The sequence below is a fragment of the Lates calcarifer genome, linkage group LG16_LG22 (assembly GCF_001640805.2).
Source record: "Lates calcarifer isolate ASB-BC8 linkage group LG16_LG22, TLL_Latcal_v3, whole genome shotgun sequence".
In the NCBI taxonomy this organism is placed as follows: Eukaryota; Metazoa; Chordata; class Actinopteri; family Centropomidae; genus Lates; species Lates calcarifer.
Window position 1 is genome coordinate 2192030 of NC_066848.1, and position 26599 is coordinate 2218628.

The 26599-nt window shown below is 41.2% G+C and overlaps 2 protein-coding genes and 1 long non-coding RNA gene across 11 annotated transcripts; 1 reads left to right on the forward strand and 2 right to left on the reverse strand.

Moving 5' to 3' along the window:
• Window positions 1-811: 811 nt before the first annotated feature.
• LOC108889813 (uncharacterized) lies at window positions 812-10749 on the reverse strand. Of its 6 annotated transcripts, XR_007814761.1 has the most exons (11): window positions 9697-9995; window positions 9032-9098; window positions 7750-8156; window positions 7197-7493; window positions 6673-6940; window positions 5971-6377; window positions 3645-3941; window positions 3121-3388; window positions 2419-2825; window positions 1290-1578; window positions 812-979 (listed from the first exon to the last, which is right to left on the reverse strand). It is a non-coding gene; the product is annotated as an uncharacterized LOC108889813 (long non-coding RNA). The 6 variants fall into 6 exon arrangements; XR_007814763.1 differs by lacking the exons at window positions 812-979; window positions 1290-1578; window positions 9697-9995 and adding exons at window positions 1884-2162; window positions 10258-10749; XR_007814760.1 differs by lacking the exons at window positions 812-979; window positions 1290-1578; window positions 5971-6377 and adding exons at window positions 1884-2162; window positions 4196-4602.
• Window positions 10750-11340: 591 nt separating this feature from the next.
• Window positions 11341-13682, forward strand: LOC108889816 (cytochrome c oxidase subunit 5B, mitochondrial). The gene is made up of 4 exons (XM_018686462.2): window positions 11341-11509; window positions 12150-12220; window positions 13271-13370; window positions 13454-13682. Exons 1-4 carry the CDS (start codon window positions 11413-11415, stop codon window positions 13564-13566), a joined length of 381 nt encoding a protein of 126 aa, XP_018541978.1. The 5' UTR covers window positions 11341-11412; the 3' UTR covers window positions 13567-13682.
• A 66-nt stretch (window positions 13683-13748) lies between these two features.
• Window positions 13749-23847, reverse strand: herc4 (HECT and RLD domain containing E3 ubiquitin protein ligase 4). 4 transcript variants are annotated; one of them, XM_018686458.2, is made up of 24 exons: window positions 23720-23847; window positions 22431-22713; window positions 22189-22348; window positions 21984-22060; window positions 21683-21904; window positions 21509-21600; window positions 20506-20636; window positions 20266-20420; window positions 20090-20166; window positions 19251-19375; window positions 19060-19119; window positions 18817-18928; window positions 18518-18707; window positions 18264-18436; window positions 18062-18181; window positions 17871-17969; window positions 17612-17779; window positions 16807-16950; window positions 16558-16724; window positions 16317-16383; window positions 16135-16217; window positions 15090-15273; window positions 14898-15000; window positions 13749-14789 (listed from the first exon to the last, which is right to left on the reverse strand). In XM_018686458.2, exons 2-24 carry the CDS (start codon window positions 22654-22656, stop codon window positions 14581-14583), a joined length of 3144 nt encoding a protein of 1047 aa, XP_018541974.1. In that variant the 5' UTR covers window positions 22657-22713; window positions 23720-23847; the 3' UTR covers window positions 13749-14580. The 4 variants fall into 4 exon arrangements, with proteins under 4 accessions (XP_018541974.1, XP_018541975.1, XP_018541972.1 ...); XM_018686459.2 differs by having other exon boundaries at window positions 23782-23845; XM_018686456.2 differs by having other exon boundaries at window positions 23640-23838.
• Between the last annotated feature and the right edge of the window lie 2752 nt (window positions 23848-26599).

A 26599-nucleotide genomic window follows, 5' to 3' on the forward strand; every position in this document is an offset into this window, starting at 1 on the left:
ATACTATGACATTTTTTGACCATTTTTGACATCTTACTATACTATGACATTTTTTGACCATTTTTGACATCTTACTATACTATGACATTTTTTGACCATTTTTGACATCTTACTATACTATGACATTTTTTGAGCGTTTTTCATGCCTTACTATACTATGACATTTTTTGACCATTTTTGACATCTTACTATACTATGACATTTTTTGGGCGGTTTTCATGCCTTACTACTCTACAACATTTTTGACCATTTCTTTCGACATTACTTTTAACATTACATAAAACCTTTATTACATTTTACTTCAAAAATTTACAGATTCAATTCAGTTAAATTCAAACCAATTTTATTTGTATAGCACACATAATTTATGGTTGAAACTACGTCCAGTAACTGATTACTCTATTACATCTTACTTCTGATATTGCTCATTACTTTTGCATTACATTAATACAGATTACTTACACATTATTTTTATATTGCACTTCTATTTTTACGTCTGATATACTGAATACTGAACATAAACAGTTTAATGTCAGTGCTCTGGGTTGGACAGTTGATGTAAAGCTGTTTGTGAATTACCTGGAGGCCTCAGTCCTGGTCTCAAAGAACTTCTTCATTATGCAAAGACTCTCTGTGATCGCGGACTACGTCTCTGAGATTATGGACAAATGATCACAAAGATCATAGACAATGACTTTGTGATCGTGGACGATGTCTCTGAGATCATAGACACTGTCTCTGTGATCATTAACAATGTCTCCATGATCGCGGGCAGTGCTGTCAAATCGGTGACCTCCGTGTCCGCTGGAACAATGTCTCTGATCATGGACAACATCTCTCTCATCTTTGACAAGGTCTCTGCGATCATGGACAATGTCTCTGATCGTGGACGATGTCTCCCTCATCCTCAACAATGTCTCTCCGATCATGGACCATGTCTCTGCGATTGTGGACAATGTTGTGGACGAAGTGGAGACACCTGAAAGAAATGAAAAAGAAACACGCAAAGGAAAATTATCAACACATTACTACCTATTCCTCATCAACAGTTTAACCATGAAACACAGTAACAACATCTGGTAACAGATTACTTTTGGTATTACATCTTACTTCTGATATTGCTGAATACTTTTACATTACTTCTGTTAATACAGATTACTTATACGTTGTTTTTATACAGCAAATTACTTCTATGGTTATACTTTTCTGATAAACTGAATACTGAACATAAACAGTTTAATGTCAGTGCTCTGTGTTGGACAGTTGATGTAAAGCCGTTTGTGAATTACCTGGAGGCCTCTGTCAAAGAACTTCTTCATTGTACGAAGATTCTTTATGATCGTGGACTACGTCTCTGTGATCGCGGACAATGTCTCTGAGATTATGGACAGAGTCTCTGCAATCATCGACAATGTCTCTGAACGCCGGCAATGCCGACTTATCGGGGACCGAGTCACCACGAGTCATGGATAATGTCTCTGATCGAGGACGATGTCTCCCTCATCCTCAACAATGTCTCTCCGGTCATGGACGACGTCTCAGCGATCGTGGACGATGTTGTGGACCAAGTGGTGACACCTGGAGGAAATCAAAGAGAAACATGCAAAGGAAAATGATCAATACACTACTACCTATCCCTCATCAACAGTTTAACCATGAAAACACAGTAACAACATCTGGTAACAGATTACTTTGACTGTTACATCTTACTTCTGATGTTGCTAAATACTTTTACGTTACTTTTATTAATACAGATTACTTATACATTATTTTTACATAGCAGATTACTTCTGATGAACTGAATACTGAACATAAACAGTTTAATGTCAGTGCTCTGTGTTGGACAGTTGATGTAAAGCCGTTTGTGAATTACCTGGAGGCCTCTGTCAAAGAACTTCTTCATTGTACAAAGATTCTTTATGATCGTGGACTACGTCTCTGTGATCGCGGACAATGTCTCTGAGATTATGGACAAAGTCTCTGCGATCATCGACAATGTCTCTGAACGCCGGCAGTGCCGACTTATCGGGGACCGAGTCACCACGAGTCATGGACAATGTCTCTGTTCGAGGACGATGTCTCCCTCATCCTCAACAATGTCTCTCCGATCATGGACCATGTCTCTGCGACCGTGGACGATGTTGTGGACCAAGTGGTGACACCTGGAGGAAATTTACAGATAACATTTACTGTTGTAAACTACATCTAGTAACAGATTACTCTGACTATTGCATCTTACTTCTGATATTGCTGAATACTTTTACATTACTTCTGTTAATAAAGATTACTAATACATTGTTTTTATACAGCAAATTACTTTTATGGTTATACTTTTCTGATAAACTGAATACTGAACATAAACAGTTTAATGTCAGTGCTCTGTGTCGGACCGTTGATGTAAAGCTGTTTGTGAATTACCTGGAGGGCTCTGTCCTGGTGTCAAAGAACTTCTTCATTGTACGAAGACTCTGTGATCGTGGACTACGTCTCTGTGATCGCGGACAATGTCTCTGAGATTATGGACAAAGTCTCTGCGATCATCGACAGTGTCTCTGTGATCGCAGACAATGTCTCTGAGATCAACGACAATGTCACCATGATCACGGTCATGCCGTCGAATCGAGGAACCACAGTGTCTCTACCGATTCTTGCACAGAGCTCTGCGAAGCATGGGACAATGTCTCTCTCGTCTTTGACAAGGTCTCTGCAATCCTGGACAATATCTCCGATCGAGGACGATGTCTCCCTCATCCTCAACAATGTCTCTCCGATCGTGGACGTCGTCTCGGCGATCGTGGACGATGTGGTGGACCAAGTGGTGACACCTGGAGGAAATCAAAGAGAAACATGCAAAGGAAAATGATCAATACACTACTACCTATCCCTCATCAACAGTTTAACCATGAAAACACAGTAACAACATCTGGTAACAGATTACTTTGACTGTTACATCTTACTTCTGATGTTGCTAAATACTTTTACGTTACTTTTATTAATACAGATTACTTATACATTATTTTTACATAGCAGATTACTTCTGATGAACTGAATACTGAACATAAACAGTTTAATGTCAGTGCTCTGTGTTGGACAGTTGATGTAAAGCCGTCTGTGAATTACCTGGAGGCCTCTGTCAAAGAACTTCTTCATTGTACAAAGATTCTTTATGATCGTGGACTACGTCTCTGTGATCGCGGACAATGTCTCTGAGATTATGGACAAAGTCTCTGCGATCATCGACAATGTCTCTGAACGCCGGCAGTGCCGACTTATCGGGGACCGAGTCACCACGAGTCATGGACAATGTCTCTGATCGAGGACGATGTCTCCCTCATCCTCAACAATGTCTCTCCGATCGTGGACGATGTTGTGGACCAAGTGGTGACACCTGGAGGAAATTTACAGATAACATTTACTGTTGTAAACTACATCTAGTAACAGATTACTCTGAGTATTACATCTTACTTCTGATATTGCTGAATATTTTTACATTACTTCTGTTAATAAAGATTACTTATACGTTGTTTTTATACAGCAAATTACTTCTATGGTTATACTTTTCTGATAAACTGAATACTGAACATAAACAGTTTAATGTCAGTGCTCTGTGTTGGACAGTTGATGTAAAGCTGTTTGTGAATTACCTGGAGGGCTCTGTGCTGGTGTCAAAGATCTTCTTAATTGTACAAAGACTCTCTGTGATCGTGGACTACGTCTCTGTGATCGCGGACAATGTCTCTGAGATTATGGACAAAGTCTCTGCGATCATCGACAGTGTCTCTGAACGCCGGCAGTGCCGACTTATCGGGGACCGAGTCACCACGAGTCATGGACAATGTCCCTGATCGAGGACGATGTCTCCCTCATCCTCAACAATGTCTCTCCGATCATGGACCATGTCTCTGCGACCGTGGACAATGTTGTGGACCAAGTGGTGACACCTGGAGGAAATTTACAGATAATATTTACTGTTGTAAACTACATCTAGTAAGATTACTCTGACTATTACATCTTACTTCTGATATTGCTGAATATTTTTACATTACTTCTGTTAATAAAGATTACTTATACATTGTTTTTATACAGCAAATTACTTCTATGGTTATACTTTTCTGATAAACTGAATACTGAACATAAACAGTTTAATGTCAGTGCTCTGTGTCAGACCATTGATGTAAAGCTGTTTGTGAATTACCTGGAGGGCTCTGTCCTGGTGTCAAAGAACTTATTCATTGTACGAAGACTCTCTGTGATCGTGGACTATGTCTGTGATCGCGGACAATGTCTCTGAGATTATGGACAAAGTCTCTGCGATCATCGACAATGTCTCTGTGATCGCAGACAATGTCTCTGAGATCAACGACAATGTCACCATGATCACGGTCATGCCGTCGAATCGAGGAACCACAGTGTCTCTACCGATTCTTGCACAGAGCTCTGCGAAGCATGGGACAATGTCTCTCTCGTCTTTGACAAGGTCTCTGCAATCCTGGACAATATCTCCGATCGAGGACGATGTCTCCCTCATCCTCAACAATGTCTCTCCGATCGTGGACGTCGTCTCGGCGATCGTGGACGATGTGGTGGACCAAGTGGTGACACCTGGAGGAAATCAAAGAGAAACATGCAAAGGAAAATGATCAATACACTACTACCTATCCCTCATCAACAGTTTAACCATGAAAACACAGTAACAACATCTGGTAACAGATTACTTTGACTGTTACATCTTACTTCTGATGTTGCTAAATACTTTTACGTTACTTTTATTAATACAGATTACTTATACATTATTTTTACATAGCAGATTACTTCTGATGAACTGAATACTGAACATAAACAGTTTAATGTCAGTGCTCTGTGTTGGACAGTTGATGTAAAGCCGTCTGTGAATTACCTGGAGGCCTCTGTCAAAGAACTTCTTCATTGTACAAAGATTCTTTATGATCGTGGACTACGTCTCTGTGATCGCGGACAATGTCTCTGAGATTATGGACAAAGTCTCTGCGATCATCGACAATGTCTCTGAACGCCGGCAGTGCCGACTTATCGGGGACCGAGTCACCACGAGTCATGGACAATGTCTCTGATCGAGGACGATGTCTCCCTCATCCTCAACAATGTCTCTCCGATCGTGGACAATGTTGTGGACCAAGTGGTGACACCTGGAGGAAATTTACAGATAATATTTACTGTTGTAAACTACATCTAGTAAGATTACTCTGACTATTACATCTTACTTCTGATATTGCTGAATATTTTTACATTACTTCTGTTAATAAAGATTACTTATACGTTGTTTTTATACAGCAAATTACTTCTATGGTTATACTTTTCTGATAAACTGAATACTGAACATAAACAGTTTAATGTCAGTGCTCTGTGTTGGACAGTTGATGTAAAGCTGTTTGTGAATTACCTGGAGGGCTCTGTGCTGGTGTCAAAGATCTTCTTAATTGTACAAAGACTCTCTGTGATCGTGGACTACGTCTCTGTGATCGCGGACAATGTCTCTGAGATTATGGACAAAGTCTCTGCGATCATCGACAGTGTCTCTGAACGCCGGCAGTGCCGACTTATCGGGGACCGAGTCACCACGAGTCATGGACAATGTCCCTGATCGAGGACGATGTCTCCCTCATCCTCAACAATGTCTCTCCGATCATGGACCATGTCTCTGCGACCGTGGACAATGTTGTGGACCAAGTGGTGACACCTGGAGGAAATTTACAGATAATATTTACTGTTGTAAACTACATCTAGTAAGATTACTCTGACTATTACATCTTACTTCTGATATTGCTGAATATTTTTACATTACTTCTGTTAATAAAGATTACTTATACATTGTTTTTATACAGCAAATTACTTCTATGGTTATACTTTTCTGATAAACTGAATACTGAACATAAACAGTTTAATGTCAGTGCTCTGTGTCAGACCATTGATGTAAAGCTGTTTGTGAATTACCTGGAGGGCTCTGTCCTGGTGTCAAAGAACTTATTCATTGTACGAAGACTCTCTGTGATCGTGGACTATGTCTGTGATCGCGGACAATGTCTCTGAGATTATGGACAAAGTCTCTGCGATCATCGACAATGTCTCTGTGATCGCAGACAATGTCTCTGAGATCAACGACAATGTCACCATGATCACGGTCATGCCGTCGAATCGAGGAACCACAGTGTCTCTACCGATTCTTGCACAGAGCTCTGCGAAGCATGGGACAATGTCTCTCTCGTCTTTGACAAGGTCTCTGCAATCCTGGACAATATCTCCGATCGAGGACGATGTCTCCCTCATCCTCAACAATGTCTCTCCGATCGTGGACGTCGTCTCGGCGATCGTGGACGATGTGGTGGACCAAGTGGTGACACCTGGAGGAAATCAAAGAGAAACATGCAAAGGAAAATGATCAATACACTACTACCTATCCCTCATCAACAGTTTAACCATGAAAACACAGTAACAACATCTGGTAACAGATTACTTTGACTGTTACATCTTACTTCTGATGTTGCTAAATACTTTTACGTTACTTTTATTAATACAGATTACTTATACATTATTTTTACATAGCAGATTACTTCTGATGAACTGAATACTGAACATAAACAGTTTAATGTCAGTGCTCTGTGTTGGACAGTTGATGTAAAGCCGTCTGTGAATTACCTGGAGGCCTCTGTCAAAGAACTTCTTCATTGTACAAAGATTTTTCATGATCGTGGACTACGTCTCTGTGATCGCGGACAATGTCTCTGAGATTATGGACAAAGTCTCTGCGATCATCGACAATGTCTCTGAACGCCGGCAGTGCCGACTTATCGGGGACCGAGTCACCACGAGTCATGGACAATGTCTCTGATCGAGGACGATGTCTCCCTCATCCTCAACAATGTCTCTCCGATCGTGGACGATGTTGTGGACCAAGTGGTGACACCTGGAGGAAATTTACAGATAACATTTACTGTTGTAAACTACATCTAGTAACAGATTACTCTGAGTATTACATCTTACTTCTGATATTGCTGAATATTTTTACATTACTTCTGTTAATAAAGATTACTTATACGTTGTTTTTATACAGCAAATTACTTCTATGGTTATACTTTTCTGATAAACTGAATACTGAACATAAACAGTTTAATGTCAGTGCTCTGTGTTGGACAGTTGATGTAAAGCTGTTTGTGAATTACCTGGAGGGCTCTGTGCTGGTGTCAAAGATCTTCTTAATTGTACAAAGACTCTCTGTGATCGTGGACTACGTCTCTGTGATCGCGGACAATGTCTCTGAGATTATGGACAAAGTCTCTGCGATCATCAACAGTGTCTCTGAACGCCGGCAGTGCCGACTTATCGGGGACCGAGTCACCACGAGTCATGGACAATGTCTCTGATCGAGGACGATGTCTCCCTCATCCTCAACAATGTCTCTCCGATCATGGACCATGTCTCTGCGACCGTGGACGATGTTGTGGACCAAGTGGTGACACCTGGAGGAAATTTACAGATAACATTTACTGTTGTAAACTACATCTAGTAACAGATTACTCTGACTATTGCATCTTACTTCTGATATTGCTGAATATTTTTACATTACTTCTGTTAATAAAGATTACTTATACATTGTTTTTATACAGCAAATTACTTCTATGGTTATACTTTTCTGATAAACTGAATACTGAACATAAACAGTTTAATGTCAGTGCTCTGTGTCGGACCATTGATGTAAAGCTGTTTGTGAATTACCTGGAGGCCTCTGTCCTGGTGTCAAAGAACTTATTCATTGTACGAAGACTCTCTGTGATCGTGGACTATGTCTGTGATCGCGGACAATGTCTCTGAGATTATGGACAAAGTCTCTGCGATCATCGACAATGTCTCTGTGATCGCAGACAATGTCTCTGAGATCAACGACAATGTCACCATGATCACGGTCATGCCGTCGAATCGAGGAACCACAGTGTCTCTACCGATTCTTGCACAGAGCTCTGCGAAGCATGGGACAATGTCTCTCTCGTCTTTGACAAGGTCTCTGCAATCCTGGACAATATCTCCGATCGAGGACGATGTCTCCCTCATCCTCAACAATGTCTCTCCGATCGTCGACGTCGTCTCTGCGATCGTGGACGATGTGGTCGACCAAGTGGTGACACCTGGAGGAAATCAAAGAGAAACATGCAAAGGAAAATGATCAATACACTACTACCTATCCCTCATCAACAGTTTAACCATGAAAACATAGATAAATATTCAACATTAAAGCTGAACCAGAACATAACACAAAACAGTTGAATGTCATCCTTTCCTGAAGAACCAACAACAACAAATATTTGGGAAAAAGTAAAATGATTATTAATTGTGTGTATCAATTAATTCAACCCAACCAGTCGAGGAAGATGCCGCCTACCCTTAGTGTGGTTCTGCCCAAAGTTTCTGCTTCTTAAAAGGAAGTTCTAAGTGTTTGCTTACTGTGGAATTTGTTGGGACTCTCTCTGTAAATATTATAATATGAAGAGTACGGTCTAGACTTGCTCTATATGAAAAGTGCCTTGAGATAACTTTTGCTGTGATTTGACGCTATATTACCAGCACCTGTTAATTGGCACAGGTGAGTTAAAATACAAATTAAAGGAGCATCACATGCTTAAAATCCAATTATTTTATACAGTTTTGAAAAGGTGCTAATATTTTGTCCAGTCCATTATTGGAGTTCGGTGTTGGCGCTTTTGTTCCAATGCATACTAAAGAAATAAATGTGAATAACAAAGTATTTTAGCTACTACAATTTACTGAGAGAAGTGCAGGGTTGCCAATGTTTTTGGCCATGATTGTACATGACTGCTTCAGTGATTAGTTGATAGACAATTAATAATCATTTGAGTTACTTTTCCCCAGATATATGTTGTAAAATAAATCAATAAATACCAAGTTTTGAGCTTGGATTTAACAAATGAAATGAGAGTTGCTGACATTAATAATTCAGCTCGACAGATTCTATTCAAACTGGGCAAATATTTAGGACACCCACCTGTTTGGTCTGTAAGATGATGTTGATTGCTGGTGTTTCCATCTTAGCAGAGGCTGCATGAGCTGACCTGAAACACAAAAGTGCAAAACTTGAAACACTAATACCAAAATTAAATTAGAAAAGAAAACTTTTCACTATTAAAACTTAAAGAATTTAGTTTGCTTTAGTTTTGATGTAGTTATGGTGGAGGAGCAAGAAGTTAAAACTGAATATCCAAGTATGCATTTAAAACAAAACTGTACTCAATCAAGTATCAAGTCACCGCAAGCAAATGACTAAACACTCTTATACACAACAGGGGATCAATGGACGACCATGGACAAATTACTAGGAACGGACACAAAAATACAAAGAGACACAATCGGATACAACACAGAGGTAAACCAAAGCAGAAATGCAAAGCTGCTACAACGTAACACAAACCTGACACACAACCAATACAAAACGAACACGAGACAAAAATCTGACCATACAAAGATGCAAAACGATCAACAACTTGATGCCAAACCGCCACGAATGGTCTCCAAAGGAACAGGGAGAACACAGCATTACGGAGACACACATGATGTTTGCAAAGCGACCGCAAAGGCAAATAAACAAACGACCACTGACATTTCATCCGGCCATGCTAATGCTTATACTAGGGTTAACGCTTGTTAGCTTACCTCCGCGCCGCAGGTTTGCTCGGCGTCCACCTTCGATGGTGTTCGACAAAAACAGCCCCAAGGTTTACTTTTACAACCAGAGTTGTTGTTGTGTAATGCAGTTTATCCGCGAAAAAACAACACAAAGCAAAGAAGCAACGTCTCAAACGTTGGTTTTACTCTTTACTTTTAGTCGTTCTTCCGACATTATTTGTCCGCCATCACGCTCTGCTCTCCTCTGCTCTGCTCTGTTCTGCTCTCCCCGCCGTCGGTCACGTTCAATGACGCCGTGCGTTCTGGGTAATTACGTCACACGTGCATTCTCCTGATTGCAATCTACTATTTGATAAAAAGCTAAATCAGAACAGCTTTACAGAAATAACTAACCATCACTGTCACACAGGGATGAGATACAGTTACAGCTACAGTTAATTCTCCTCAGTATGATTATGATGACAATTAATGTCAGACTAGTATTAGATATTGTTTGTTGGTATATTTTAATACTTTAAAACCGTAGTATTAACTAGTAAACAAAGACATTTCGTGATCAGAAACTGTTAAACAAATAATTTTGTTTACCTTCAATTCTTTAGTGTGGTGTTTAGGATCACGCTCCGGTCTTCTTTTTTCTGATGTTTAAACTGGTATGGAGTGTGGATTAGAATTCCGTTGGAACGTCCTACCTGATGACGTCGCGTATTACGTTCCATTTGTAAAACTCCCAAAACCACTATGAGTGAAGGAGCTGCTGCCGGGTACGGTGGCGCGTGCCTGTAATCCAAGTCACTGGGAGGCTGAGGCTGGCGGATCGTTTGAGCTCAGGAGCTCTGAGCTGCAGTGGACTATATCGATCGGGTGTCCGCACTAAGTTCGGTATCGATATGGTGCTCCGGGGGGAGCCCGGGACCACCAGGTCGTCTAAGGAGGGGTGCACCGGCCCAGGTCGGAAACGGAGCAGGTCAAAGCCCCCGTGCTGCTCAGTAGTGGGTTCGCGCCCGAGAGTAGACACTGTAGTGCAGCCTGAGTAATACAGCGAGACCCAGTCTTTTTATGCTATTTACATCAATCAATTAACAACACACAATCAAATACTATTTATTTATATGATACAATACCTTCATCTTTGTGTCTTTATCTTAATAAATCTGCAGAAAACAAGAGTGTTTCTTGGTCCTACAGCGCCTCCACCTGGAGCAGTACTCCACTCACAACCTTCACACCACCATTACATTAAAAAACACCCCTTAAATGCAATACAATGTCGCAAATTATCTGCAAATTCTGTCTTTTTCCTCCAGTCTACTCAAAATTCAACAGGCTGCCATTTGTGTTCCATTACTGCCATCTAGCGGGCACTTAGCGAACACACATTAAATGACTGCATCAAGTATGATATCAATGCGTAAGTAGCCTATAAAATGCAAATCATCACAATTCATTGTCATTTCTTAAGCCCAATTCAATCAATATAATTTATGCCTGAATTCATACAAGGTAGTTTAATTGTTTTCTCTTTTGCAATTCTTTTATTTTATTAATTTCTCCTTGGTTATATTTCTCACTTGTTCCTCGTGCTCCCATTTGGTGAATTTCATTGGTTAACGCCCGCCACGCTCCTGCTATGATTGGTCCGATCAACTGTCAATCAGACGCGATCGTCGGGGGGTCATCTAAGTCCATCTGACAGTTGCTTTCAGGTCATTCCCAGTACCTGAAAGTGAGACCAGAGTCGTCATGGCGGGACGTCTCCTTCTTCGAGCTTGTACGACAACATTGCGGCTGAGGAGCAATGCGGTGGCCAGACCGTTACACCGTGCGATGGCCACAGAAGGTAAAGTTATTATTATTTACCGAGGAAATGAAAACTTTACACCGTAATAACAGGCCCGCAGATCAGTGAGGAAGCGCAGCTGTCATCGGCCACAAGTGACGGAGTTCAGATGAGGGAGCTGGACTGGTAGTAAGAAAATATTAAACGGTATTTTTAGTTTATTGCGCAGTTTGGTCGCTAAAACTATAAATCATAAACTGCGTCTGTATTGTGACCAGTAACCAGCGGTGTTTGTGTTTAATAGAGACAATAAAAACATTGAGTTTTAATACGCAATATTTGCAGTGATAAAATTTTTTGTTTGTGGTCATTTTTGTGCTGCGGAATTAATATGTCAGTGTGTACCACCTCAATGCAACTACAATGTTTGAATCAAACAATGAAGGTCATTTGGACTTTATCTCGCGGAAAGGCCTTTGATAGACACACCTCTTTTGGCACGCGCCCGTCGGGTTTATGCCAGTATCTTGATAGGGGACAGGAGCTGGTTGGGGTGGGTGGCGTGTAGTTGCCTACGTGCAGTTTTGGAGGCGTTCAAGTACACGGACAGTCCGAGTGTAATGTGCATGGAGGAGCGCACCCTGGCGTAATTACACTGACTTTGGTTTCTAATTTAATATTTTGTTGGGTTTTTTTCCAGGGATACCAACAGATGAGGAGCAGGCCACTGGACTGGAGCGACGCGTATTGATGGCCTTCAAGGAGGGAAAGGTGGGCAACTAACATTGTAACAGATACCAGTCATTCAGTTCTTCCCAGTTAAATAGAACGTCCCACGTTCCATTCAATATCTACGTCATTTTTCCTGGGACAAGTGACATCACTTTGGCCGCTCGTGTATTGAGCACAACGTTATACTTTGTATCCAGAACGAACATTCTGGATGTCTGTAATAGAATTCTTACCGGGAAATCTAAATGTCACAAATCCATAATGTAATTTTGAATATCCAAACATACACTGTGACCAGTAAAAATGTCATTACAGATATCCACAACTGACATTCTGACTAGAAACAATACACTTGCAGATATTCCATAAACATATAGTAGAAATCTGCAACAAATACATTAAAATGACAATGATACCAATAAATTACTAGTGGAGTTGTAACAGTTGTAGAAATCTGAAATGGGAGTTTTTCCTAGGGAGAATCATAAGACAGAATTCCACAATATTCATTCTGGATAGGGAAAAATGTCATTGTGGAGACCTGAAAATGATCTTTTTGAATATGAAAGATATTTGCAATATCCAGCGCAATGTCCAGTCTAGCTATTAAATGTTAGAACGACCACTTATATTTTTCAAGGATTGCATACATTTTGACTACAATCAAAGCTGTAGATATCTTGGATATCTATTATTACCATTCAGATGAGTGAGAATCTGATTTTGACTGGGATAAAGGCTCTAATGGAAATCAAAAACATTATTACAGGCAGGAATGTGCTTTGGTTAAATGTTAAAATGACTTGCCATATACAGGTTGAAGTCAAGCCAGCGGGTAAACTGAACCACCCCCGGCTTCTAGGTAACTATAAACTAATCATGTGATCACAAATGAAGGATGTATAGTTCACATTACTCAGTCTATCTTGGACTCTAGCACATGGAGAGAGTGGTAGGCAAACTATTTTTGCCATGTGGAAGTGGATTCATCCTGTCACTGAAGTCATCAGTCTTGTAGTAAGTTTTGCACATGTTTTGCTTATGTTGCCTGGGTCTCCCCTTCTAATTATCTTTAAATTAACATTACAGGATCCCTACAGTATACTGAAGCCCAAGTACTACCCAGGCACCAAGGAGGACCCTCAGCTTGTTCCGTGCATTGGGGGCAAGAGGCTGGTGGGCTGTCTTTGTAAGTGATGTATACTAAACACAAGTCAAATTTTTTTCTTATGAATGAAAAACCAGGTTACTCACAGTTTTAACTCTCTGCAGGTGAGGAAGACAACACAGCTATTGTGTGGTTCTGGGTTCATGAGGGAGGTTCCCACCGCTGTCCCTCCTGTGGTACCTACTACAAGGCAGTCCCACATGAAGTGCCCCATTGAAGCTAAATTTAAGTGCTCTACTAATGGGACAACACATTTGCCTTCTTCATGACCATATATTGCAATGTGTGCATATCATTTAACATGTACAGTTTGTCATTAAAATGTCAACCTGAGCTGAAGTGTTTGGATAGAAATCTGTTGTCAGGTTTTTAATTAAAGAAGAGAAGTCTAATGACATATGACATAAGAGGATGGTATTTTATCCCCAAAGTAACTCACATTTATTTCAGTGGCTTTACTTTGTTTTAATTTGTGGACTGTTAAAGGCTCACAGCCGAGAAAACCCACTCAGGATCTAAAAGCAAAACACTTCGCACTGCTCTCAATCAAATGTCACATTAGATCTTAAACATAAAGAGAGTTAGTTTACATTGTCTGAGTTCAAACATTGAGCGCACAGGGAGTGGACACAACATCATTAACACCTGTAAAATACAGTGTGAGCAACTGCTGCCACAGTGGAGCTTAAAATGTTAGATTTTTGTTGACACCTTGTTAGAGCAGTGCTAATTCAAATCTGGTCATTGTGAGGCCACAGTGTTTGGATTACATTATTTTTAGAGGTGTTTCTGGAATAAAGTCAGTATAAACGTAACAGAAACACCTCACTGTTATAAGACATTAAAAGCTTCAGACAGGTAGAAGCTGCTGCAGTTACTTGTATTTCACAGGTGTTTATGTTGCTGTATGCATGCCCTGTACAGTATATACCAGTAGTTTGCTTAATCATACTTGTCATATCCAAACATGAATAAAAGCATATCTACAAGAGCAATATCAAATGTGAACTGACTGGTAGTAGCGCATCAAATACTGTGATGGCATGGCAAAAAGCTGGAAAATCAAAAGTCTAGATTAATGTGGAACGTCTTAACACCCAGCTCTGAATCGATTCTACTGTCATGTGGCCGCCTCCTCGTTCCAACCAGTGTTCAGGTCTGCGAAACAAAACGTGTGGGAATGTGGTCGCCATCGACAGACATTGAGTTCTAGGCATATTCTGTTTAAGTTTCAGGCGAGATTAAAGCCTTGATTGTGATCTATAGCCTGTAAAAGCTTCTCACGGAGCGTTTCTACACTCGTGTACTTGGGCAGGTCCAGCAGGTTGAAGCAGGTGTGGGCGACAGGTAGATAATGCTCCCCTCCACCGGTGGGCTGGATCACCAGCTTCAGACTTTTCATGCCCAAGATGGGAATGCGGTCACTTCCTGTGAGGAATACTGGAAAAGGCAAGAGACACAGGTTCAACTTTTTCCAGCTAAGCATTAAACATATGAGTAAATTTGCCAAAAGAAACAGCCTCTCTGTAAAAAGACAGCAGCACTTACAGAGGAACTGTTTTTTCTTCTCTAAAGGAAGACTGTGGAACACCTCCCAGAAGAGCCGGATAGTAGGATGGTCCGCCCAGTACTCGCCTTTGTATTCAGTACTCTGAGGAGCGAACACAAAATTATTTATACTATTTAAACTCATTAACCTGACTTTGACACATTTTCCTTCATCGATATTTGAGACAAGACCTTTTCCAGCTCCGTCCAGTCGTAGTTGGTGTTGCCGATGACCATGGCTTGCAGTTCGTTTGGCTGGAACAGCTCTAAAACTTTACCGCCGCACACTTTGTGAAAGCCTGCATAGAAGCACTCAAACAGCGGCGCCACTGATGTGTTGAAAACATAGTCGACGTAGGCATTGACAAAGTCCTGCCTGCAGGGGGCGACATGAAACGTGATATTTGGAAGTCTGGAGACAGTACAGAGGATGATTCTACTATTGAGATTTTCAAGTTTTAATTTTCTGGTTAAAGGTTTGGAAAACAAGTCTGAGTCTTAAAGGAACACTTCAACACTCAGGAAAATAAATAATATTACACTTTTTACACTTACATCTTTGAAAACAAATTAAAACAAACATAGAACGTCTCCATCAGCTTTGCAGATGCTGGTAGATGGATTTATGCTGTGTTCCTTCCTTACATCAGAGGTCGGAGGTCAGAACCGGGAGTGACGTCACCCACAAGTTAGTTGGAAAAACATGGACGCTTATGGAGCCAATATAGTATTTTATATCAAATTTAACTGTAAACGTAATGTTAAGACATGACTGTGAAGCAATACAAAAGTATCCTGGACATTGCCATTGTGATTGCTAACTATTGTTAGCAATACCAGTTGATAATAATGCTCTAGGTGGTATTTTCCTCATGCAAACAGCGTAGCAACATTTCCACAGATAAAAACTTGAGTTCTTTTGTTGGGGGTTGCTCCGACTTTCCAAGTTGGGAATCCGATTTCAGGGGACATCCGGTTGAAACTTCAGACTAGGAACTTAAAATTCTGATTTCTGAGTTCAACTGGAACACACCATTAGCTACCTTTGTATAAAGCTAGGCTAGCTGTTCCCCCCTGTTTCCAGTCTTTATGCTAAGATAAGCTAAACAGCTATGTTTTTGCCATACAGCCATCAGAGCAGCATCCATCTTCCACTCTGTTTGCTTGAGAGAAAAAAAAGTAAAACTATTCCTTTAAACAACATCTGCTGTTAACAGGACAGGTGGGAAGATTTTACCTGTTTGATTTATTTACATTGATGTCTTCACCGTTCGGTACTAGTTCCAAAACCTCCGTGGCACCATAGTTTTCCTCTGTGATCTGACAAAACAGACTGTGTTTAGATTTTTTAAATAGGATTCACAGATGTTATTTTATACTTTACGCAGCACAGAGACGGATGTTTGAAAATTGTCTTACTGTGAAATTCAAGCAGAAAGTTTCCTCAAGGTCATCTTCTGTGTAGTCCAGTAACTGCTGCAGACTCCTGTTTTTACAGAAACATTTATCAATATTGTTTCATTTTTAGACAATGCTGAAGGCTACTGTAATTTCAATACTAAACAACTGATGTTGAGACGCAGCAAAGAAAATACCGAGGTAAACTGACATCCATAAACATGTTAAATGGAAACCTCAGATGACTGTTCCTTGATCTGACCTTCCCACATCTGGCATTAGCTCTTTCAGGTCGTCTAGTGTCGGCTTCCTCTTCAGGAGCTTCTTGTAAAGGGCCACGGGGAAGTTGAGCTCCACTATGGTGAGATTGTAGATGGCCAGACCACAGATGACCCCGATGAGGTTGAACAAGTCAAAGTCCTCAAACGTCTGAAAGAAAGAGTCACTGAGCGTCAAGAGATTTTATGGAGGGTAGTTTCTCCTAGCATATGTGAGCTGTACAGTGAAGTACCTTATTTGAAAACCAGATGAGCCTGGACTCCTCATAGTAACGAAACATGCCGTATTTAGGATCCAGCAGCTCTTTCATGATCAGGAGGAAGAACTCTTTTCTCACGCCTCCTGCATCGACCGCCTCCTCTCCCACAAAGATCACCTGCAGTGGATATTGCAAACATTAGCCGAGCTGCTGTACCTTTTACGATCTGTAAATATGCTGTATGTATTTTAGTAGCAGAACACGTTATGCTACATAATATGAGATGAACCCAGCCATCCATCCGTGTTATATTTGCTTAAAGGATAACTGATATTTTTGAAGCTGGGCCTTTCCCATGTTTTTGTAAATGGTTGGTTTTATACAGTGTTGCAAGCTACAATGTATAAAACAGTACAGATTGTTATTGTAAGTGTGGACAGGATTCCTACAGAGATAAACCTTTTTATTAAAGAGGAAGATCCTCTTTGTTTAACCAGAAACATCACTTTATATCACTACCAGACTCCATTCACAAAAACAGTGATTTTTATCAAGCAGAACACAGGAGCTCCTAGAATACTACTACCTCGATCAGTTAGTGTGTTTGTGTTATTTTGTGGTACTTCTACTTATGCAAAGGATCTGAATACTTCACTTCATCACTGAAAGTCTCACAATAACACAAACAAACAAACAGAGCAAGGCAGCAGTATTCCAGCAGCTCCTGTGTTCCGCTCGATAAAATTCCTGTTTTTGTAAATGGAGTCTGGTACTTATATATAGCGAAAGAGTGGCGGTCCTTTGTCTATATAAAGACAATAATTATAGCCCCTTTCACCTTGAGTGGTTTCTTGTAGTCGACATTCTTGGACTTCCTCAGGACCTCCATGGTGTCTCCGACAATATTTTCCCTGCGGACGATGAGGATGAGGCACGGGTTGACAGACTCCACCGCTGGCAGGAACATGGAGCTGAAGTTTTGCATCTGAGCCTGGTCCACCGCCATCTATCAGAGCAAACACGACGACTGATGAGAATGTGACATGTTTTCAAAGGACATAAAAAGCAACACATGAAGAAAGGAACCCTTGATTTACCTGCATCTGTATGACGGCATCAGTTTGGAGCAGGGTCGTCTTCGCTTGGGCATCAAATACAAAGGGATACCTGCACAGAGTCACCACACCATCATGACCCTGAGGATACAGAGGCATAAAAGACTGGATCATCAAACACAAGACAAATGTAATGAAGCGAATGGTGGAGCTAACGTCAACAGCAGACTCACCATCGGGTACATCTGCCTCTGGATCCACGTGACGTAGTCATTTCTGATGTCGATCAGGTCGTCCAGTTCGTGGATGTAGAACTTATCGTACTGAATGATGTGTCCCGCTCTCTCGCTCACCTGAAGCACCAGGAGAATGGATGTTATCAGCTGTCGTAACACAAATGTGTGTATTTTGTAGTTTGTTTTCCCCATTTCTCACCGTGTGCAGGATCTCCAGGAGTCGGAGAGACGTGTCCAGGAAGCAGGTGAAAATCCTCTGCTCTGCTGACGGGATTCCCACCTTGTGCATCTGGAGCAGATAAACCACCACCTCCTTGTACAACTCCACCAGCCGCTGGAAGACCGGCGGCTCGAACGTGGACCACCAGTTCCCTGATGCAAACATCAGACGTTTTGTGAGAAGCAAAAATTAACAGAGAAACTGTTGCAGCATGTGAAGCATCTTCATCCTACCTAGCACCTTCAGCGGAGCCTCTTTCAGGCTTAGGAGTGCTTTGGCAAACGGGATGGCAATGGTCACGTAATTGTTTCGATCGCTGAAGAGAGGGCATTCTGGGAGAGTGAGGTAGAGTCTCAGGGCTTCAATGTCTGGAGGAGAGCTGCTCAGTCGGGGAATTAGGTTCTTCTCCAGACTAGCAGCAATCTGAGGGAGACAGAGGAAAGAAATACAACACATGCTGCCACTGCAAGAGAGGTTTGTGCAGGGAGAGTGTACATTTATTAAATGAAAACAATATGCACCAAGCACTGACCTGCTGAGCTATCTCAGGGTGATCTTGTTGGATCACTCTGTGAAACAGGATACGAGTCATGTTCATATCCACCCCTGAACATTTGCTGCTGGTACTGTAGTGATCGGGATGACTGTGGGAGAAAAAGAGGCACATAGATAACATGAGGCTCTACAGGAAAATATTTAGGCAAACAAAAACTAGGTCTGATGCTTGTGTACAAAGACAAATGCTGAAATCAGTTAAGATGAAAATGGACATTACCTCATTGACAGAAAAGATCCATTGAGGCAGCTTGCTGAGGAGAACACGAGGTCAATCTCACTGAGGGAATCATAGAAGGTAAGTAATTAGTGCAAAGAACTAACAACATAACTTTTCCAGCTGTAAACTATGTCTGCAATGAACTAAAACCAGCAGCAAGGTGTGGTCAGCTTGTGAGGAGAAGACTTTACTTGGAGACTTCCAGCGGCAGTCTTCCTGGTGAATGGTTCAACCATTTTTGTATGATATCCTCATTCAAGGTGCAAATGCGTCTGTGGGGGTCATGTATCCTCACGTCGTCTCTGTTCTGGGGGTTCTGCGTGATTAAAAACAAGACCAACATGTGTCAGTCGGGTGAAGTTGAAAATTCTGTGGTATGGTTATTGTGTGTTAAAGGACAACTCCAGTATTTTTTAACCTTATTTTCCCATGTTTTTGGGTGCAAATGATCGATAGGGACAAAACTCTGGCAGGCTCAGATTGTTATTATAAGTGTCTGGCAACATTATGGACAGGACTCCTACAGAGACAGAGCTTTTTATTAAAGAGGAAGATCCTTTTTGTTCAGCCAGAAACTATATCTCTATATAAAATCTAAAATCTCTATATATCAGTACCAGACTCCATTGAAAAAAACAGCAATTTTACTGAGCAGAACACAGGAGCTGCTGGAATACCACTGCCTCCATCTGTTTGTGTTCTTGTGTGATTTTCAGTGGTGGAAGAAGTAATCAGATACTTTACATGAGTAAAAGTACCACACAACAACACAAACAAACTAACAGATGGAGGCAGTGGTATTCCAGCAGCTCCTGTGTTCTGCTCAGTAAAATTCATGTTTTTGTCAATGGAGTCTGGTACTGATGTAAAGTGCTGTTAATAAAAAGCTCTGTCTCTGTAGGAATCATATCCATAATGTTGTCAGATATATAATAAATATATAATAAACAAAACCAATTAAAGACCCAGGTTAAAAATACTGGAGCTGAACTTAAATGTCTAAGAAGCCCCTTTAATCCTACAAACTTACATTGGCAGTGCAATAGTGAGCAAAGCTTTGATCTCCTCCAGCATAAATCCTCTTCACACAACAGCCCTGCTCCGAGTCTGCAACATACAGCAAGAAAATCGAGTTTGGATGAATTTCTGTGGGGTTTTGTCATTTCTCTTGGTCCCTTTGACGCAACTGAATTTACGGTGTTTCACCTGTTTCCGCTGCACACCCGGAGGCTACCCAGGGGCCTTTGACGGGGGCGGGGCTTTTCCTGTTGCAGGTGGAGCGCGTTCCGAGCTGCCCGTTCCCGCCGAGCCCAAACGAGTCCATCTTCCCAGAGGAGGGCGTGAAAGCCAACGTGTGCTGCCTTAAAATTACAAAACAAATTTGATTTTAGTTTTATGACACTTCAGTTAAATTCAATTACACCCAGTACACGGTGTGAATTTTACCTTCCACATGCAATCTGCGTTACTACGTTTCCCATGAGCTCAAACACCTTCCTAGGGTTGATTTCATGGTTTGTGGAGTTATGTCCGAGTTGTCCGTAGCCTCCTGCTCCAAACGTAAACACACCTCCTTCCTGCAAAATCAGCAGCACCAGTTATTCTGACCCTCCCAAGGACAAGAGTAAGGACAAACCACAACTGAAACATAAACATGCTGCACTCTGAGCACCTGTTTTTATACAACTAACTCTTTAAAATTATGTCCATTATTTATATAACGTTGCAGCTTAATTAGCTGAGATACGGGGTTATTTGTAAGAGAAGTTTAAGACGATCTTCACTCCTCTCAGAAGAGGCTGAAAGGTTGAATCTGTAAAGCCCTAAAGACTCCACTGCACAGCTTTGTTGAGTCGTCCTTGTGCTTCCGTATCTCAGCAATTAAAGCAACATTAGGTAACGACTTTACCATAAAATAACAGCTTCACAATCATTTTGATGGTTCACTGGTGCCCTGAACACCTGCTCTTGCTCTGTGTAACTTTGGTTTTCCAGTTATAATCTCCATCTAACGGAGTGATAGTCAGCAGCTTAAACTCCTGGAATCAGACCCAGAACTGTAGATCAATTAAAACGACTAAGAAGTCATTAAAAACCAGTGTTCATCTCTGATATCCAGCCAGGAAACTTTAAAAATATCAAGAAATATGAACAGAGTTTGGCGTGTTTGTTACAGCGACAGCACTTCCTGCTCCAGAAGCCGAGGATCATGGGTAATATACACTGTCAAGAGACTGATAGGCTTTGTTTTCTGTACATGAATACCACTTAACCACTTGGACTCAGAGCCAAACACCCACTCGTGGCTGCAGGGGGCGCTGCTGCTCAGCAAAGTTACATGTTCTTGCATTAAACTGGTCCATGAAATGTAATCACAACAGTTAGGAATGATGGTCCTCACATAATAACACGGCACATTTAGAAAAGAACCAAAAAGTATGGAACTTAACTTGGTCAGTGCTGCTGTGTGATCTTCTCCACAGGAGATGTAAATCACTCTCTGTGATCTGAGGGACTTCAGCAGGGTTGGGAAACATCGATCTGTAAAAAACGACACCCTGACAATCAGCCTGATTTCAGGGCTCAGATGCTCTTTAAGAACTTTAAGGTTTTGTCCACCCACCATTTGTGTCATTGAGGCCCAGCTGACCGAACTTGTTGCGCCCCCAGCCGAACACCGCTCCCGAGAGAGTGAGGGCGAAGCTGTGAGCGCCACCTGTGGATATCTGAGTGAAGGGAATGCCCTGCAGAGACTGGATGTTTTGGGGCGTGGAAATGCTCTGCCCGTTTATTCCCAGCCCGAGTTGTCCATATCGATTCTGGCCCCAGGAGAAAACATGGCCCCCTGTGCAAAGAAAACAATGAACGGGCTGGAAAACATGATAAGCCAGGTGAAGAAACATGCAGGTTAAAACCTTCCTCACCTCTTGAAAGTGCATGGGAGTGCCAATACCCACAGGCTACCTGAGCGATTTGTACATCTGACAAACTCTTGATGTTTCTGGCATTTTTCAGGAGAGAAAATTTCCATAGTTATTTGCCTGTTTTAATTACATCTGGAGAGGATAAGCAAATGACGTGTTATGCAAAACAAATTTAAAAGAGAGAGAATTTGAAACTGCTTTTTACCGAGGCACACGAACACATTCTTCAAAGTTATTCAGGCCCAGCTGCCCGTCCGAGCCCAGACCCCATGAAAAAACCTGCCCTTTGTCGTTCAGGGCGAGTGTGTGGGACTCTCCACAGGACACCGCCACTATGATCTGTGCATCCAGGGCCACGACCTGTTCTAATAGAGGACAAAGACAGATGTTTGCATGGTGTATGATTTCACCAGCTGTTAGAATAAAGAAATATATAAAGAGACCAACCTGGTTTCTTCCTGGACTTCTCATGTCCCAGCTGCCCCAGGTCATTGCAGCCACAGGTGTACACTGTCCCGTCCTCCAGCAGGAAGGCTGTGTGTCTGCGGCCACACCCCACATCGCACACTTGCTTCCCGTGAAAAAACTCACATTTTCGTGGCTCAACCACGATCTCCTCATCGATCCCACCCATGCCCAGCTGTCCGTAGGAGGCATTTCCCCAGCACAGCATCGTGGCGCTCCCCTTCTTCTTCTTCTTCGGCTACACACTCCAGCAGGATCCCCGTCTCTGCGAAGACCGGAGAGAGACACCTCGGCTAACAGAACCTGACAGAGCACATTCAGACATCCACAGTTTTGGTTGCGGGGTGCACTTCAGCTGGTGCCACCTAGCAAGGTAGCCAATCACCGCTACGGCTGAATAACATTATCCCTACATGTAACAGACGCCTACGCGTGGGCTAGCTTAACTAAGAGTCTTTCGAGTGTAATGTTAATTATAACACCAGTACAACGGGCTCGTATTTGGCCAGGTGACATGTAAACAGATTAGCCAAGTAAGCTATAGTTAAAATAACGGTGGTGGATGAGGGAAGTTAGCTTAAATTAACAAGAACGCGACTTCCGCTTTGGGCGACTGAACCTTCAACTTAAAACACAAGTTTAAGCAAATATATCGCTAACATTTTTACTTATCCATACTTAACCAACACACTGACAGCACCAAGTAGCCGCCGCTATCATAAAAATGAAACTTGCCCCGTTTCGTCGGAGATTTATACGAACATACTAAAAATATTCAAACCGGAAGTGCTACTCTTGTTTAGCTACCGGACAGCTAGCATGCCGCTTGACGCTCCTTTACCATGATTACAAGCGAGGCAGATCAGATCAGATCAGTCGTGACTGATGCAACTTAGCCAAGTTCATTTGGCGTTTCTAACCGTCATAGTGTCACAGTTAGCGACGGCAGCAAACGATTTAAGGAGATCATTTTTAGTACAAGCGTTCGGCACGTGGTGACACTGATAGCTTTACACCAACAGTGCTGAAATGTTAGCAGGCTAACATTAGTCAGGAGTTCATTTAGTGAGGCGACAGCACAGCCAAGTAACGCAGCTTAAATGTGTGTTATTTCTTTACGGTTTGTGTTAAAAGTTTCACCCGCCTCTAAGTCACCTAACGTTATAACAGAGGCTAAAAAGCAAATCTTACCAAACCCGCCAGATCTGACAGCGTCACCGTTTCTCAGTGTTTTGCTCGCTAGCCGGCGCGACTGTTAAAAAGGCACATACCAGCGCATTTTCAGCTTTTTATGTCAAAAGCCAGCTGCCACTTAGTTGCAAGAATTTCCTACCCAATCCCTCTACTCCAGTGCTCTGTCAACAACTGCTGTACGGTGCCGCTGAGGAAACCAGTCAAGCTAGCTGCGCTAAACTCTGAATATCCGGTTATATTTTAGAAATAAAAGTCTTTCATAATAACAGAACGGCAATGCGTGGGAAAAAAGCGCAACTACGAATTCCTGTTTTACTATTTTATGAAAATGTGACCCAGGCTATCTAAATATTTTATTTAAGACGTATAATATGAAGGTAGTGTAGAGTAAATTCAAACGTGGCGACTTTTAATTTGTCACATAACCGGAATTTCCGCTGCTGTGGCGTTAACTTTACTGTATGACGGTGAAGAAATGTCGCGAAGCATCCAAAATGTTCTAGATGGGGGCGCATACGCGCATGCGTCTCCCTGCAGTTAAATATGTACACATACTGTATGTACAAAAACACACATTACCCCCCCACCCCACCCCCCACAGAAAACACACACAGACACACACAATCACGATATTACGTTTGATAATTCATGTTGTATAAGTGATTGTGTGTAACTAAAAGGAAAAGTGCTATAAATAAAGCTTGGTAAGTTTCTCAGTCTTCAACTCAGTTTAAAAGTTATAAAATGTAAACACCCACAAAATATGAATTAATACACTAAAAACCTGTATATTCTAATATATATGAGGGCACCAAATAATATTAAAACTCAAACATACACAATGTAAATGAAGTTTATCTTAAAACAGAGTCTGAATTTAGCTTCCTGAGTGTGGTAATTGTTGGTAAACTGATATGTAATTTTCATATGATACATGTAAAAACAAGAAAAGACAACAATAATTCTGCACTGTTCACGTGATGTCGCCTTTTGAATGATTGGTTCTTGATTCTCCTTTTGCCCCATGTTACTGTAAATACTGTCTGTAAATTAACTGCAAACCATCTATTTTTTATTATTATGTTTTTGGTAAGTAGCAGGTAAAATAAGATTCTTCTTCTCTCTGCTCCTTTTCAGCCATAGAATGTGTAAATAGAGTTGTATTGTGATTATAAATCATATTTTTCTTCATTTATTTTATTCTATTGAGTTCACTATGGGTGTAGTATATGTCTGGAACTTATTCCCCTTTTTGAAAATATAGTCAATCTGACTTAAGTGGCAAATAAAGTACTGTGGTCTTTGAAATGTTTGGCTCCCTCTGGTGGATCTGATAAACAAATGAACTCACTCACTCATTCATTCACTTCTGCTTATCTTCATGGAAAAAAAGACTAAAGGAACCCCACCCTCTCTGGTGGAGCCCTGCAGCAGTAGCAGTAGGTGGGAAAGGTTATTTACAGCCTTTACTTTAAAGGATAACTCAGATATTTTTGAACCTGGGCCCATTATATATATTGCTGTGTATCACTACCAGACTCCATTAAGAAAACCAGTAATTTTACCAAGCAGAACACAGGAACTGCTGGAATACAACTGCCTCCATCTGTTAGTTAGTTTGTGTTGTTGTGCAACTTTCAGTGGTGGGAGAAGTGATCAGATACTTTACACAAGTAAAAAAAAAAAACACAGCACAATAACACAAACAAACAACAGATGGAGGCAGTGGTGTTCCAGCGGCTCCTGTGTTCTGCTTGGTAAAATTCATGTTTTTTTCAATGGAGTCTGGTTAAACAAAAAGGATGTTACTCTTTAAATAAAAGGTCTGTCTCTGTAGGAATCATATCCATAATGTTGTCAGACACTTATAATAACTGCACCTTTTGATTTAATACTTTACATATAACATAAGAAATTAATATTTGAATGGACAGCTAACACATGAAGGGCTTTAGATGAAGTAAATGTTGTGGTTAAATGTGTTTTAAAAACAGACTTTTGGTGATATTGTGTGTATAACTAGAAATATTTATAACCCTTGATAATGCTGGGTATATCAGTAAATTACTGCTTTAAAAATAAGAATAATTGTCTCCTGTCTGTAAGAACTGGATTTTTCCAAACAGATGTAAATGGAATTCAAATAGACGGGTGGTAAGTGAAATGCATCATACTGCACATCATGACTCTGTTGCAACTCCTGTCTTTTATTGTCATTAACAGGTGACAACAAAGAAAACAGAGTTTAAAATAGAAACTGTGTGAACACTAACAAGCGATGATCACCCTCTTTGCAAAACAACTGCCCATATTACGCAGACAATATACGTAACGCTACATTAGCCCCATGATTAACATCTTTCAGCTGTAGGAGTAGGTGAAATGCAGCGTATCCTGTAGGGCTGGTTTTTCATGGGGCTTTTCCCTCATGGCTTAAGAAGCACTGTGGTGTGATGTCTCAGAGCATTTGGTTCACGTTGAGTTACGAGCAGGACAGAGCTAAGAGGAACAAACATGATACAGTTGCTGGGAGTAAGTAAAACTTCTTAATGTGTTATTTTAATCTTTTAGCTGTCGATTAATGAGAGTTTTTGTCTAAAGACGACTGTGTTTGATGCTCAGATCGTTGCTGGCCTTCTCTTCATCATAATGTGCTTTTCAAAAGGACTTAAAGACGTGAGTAAGCATTCCTCTTGTGCATGATGGAATATTTCTGATTTAAAACATAATTTGGTTAAAAATTAAGACCCTAAGGGGACAGACACAAAGAAAGACTGTGCTGCCTCTGCAGGAGGAAGTGACTGGACACAGGAAGAAGGAAACAAAATGTGATCTTTCTGAAATGATTATTATCTTTTCACAGGGAATTAAAACTCAAAAATCACAGCTGCCTGAGTCCACTGCCAACAGCAAGATGGTGGGTAATTACAACCACAGCTAAATGCTGTAATTATTTT

Excerpts from the sequence above, each read along its gene's own strand:
- LOC108889816 (XM_018686462.2), top strand. The coding sequence starts at position 11,413 with ATGGCGGGACGTCTCCTTCTTCGAGCTTGTACGACAACATTGCGGCTG. Across the intron at positions 11,510-12,149 it reads CCGTGCGATGGCCACAGAAG|GGATACCAACAGATGAGGAG; the intron begins GTAAAGTTATTA and ends GTTTTTTTCCAG. Across the intron at positions 13,371-13,453 it reads GAGGCTGGTGGGCTGTCTTT|GTGAGGAAGACAACACAGCT; the intron begins GTAAGTGATGTA and ends AACTCTCTGCAG.
- herc4 (XM_018686458.2), bottom strand. The coding sequence starts at position 22,656 with ATGCTGTGCTGGGGAAATGCCTCCTACGGACAGCTGGGCATGGGTGGG. Across the intron at positions 16,218-16,316 it reads CTTTCTGCTTGAATTTCACA|ATCACAGAGGAAAACTATGG; the intron begins GTAAGACAATTT and ends CTGTTTTGTCAG. Across the intron at positions 14,790-14,897 it reads GAAGAAAAAACAGTTCCTCT|TATTCCTCACAGGAAGTGAC; the intron begins GTAAGTGCTGCT and ends TGCCTTTTCCAG.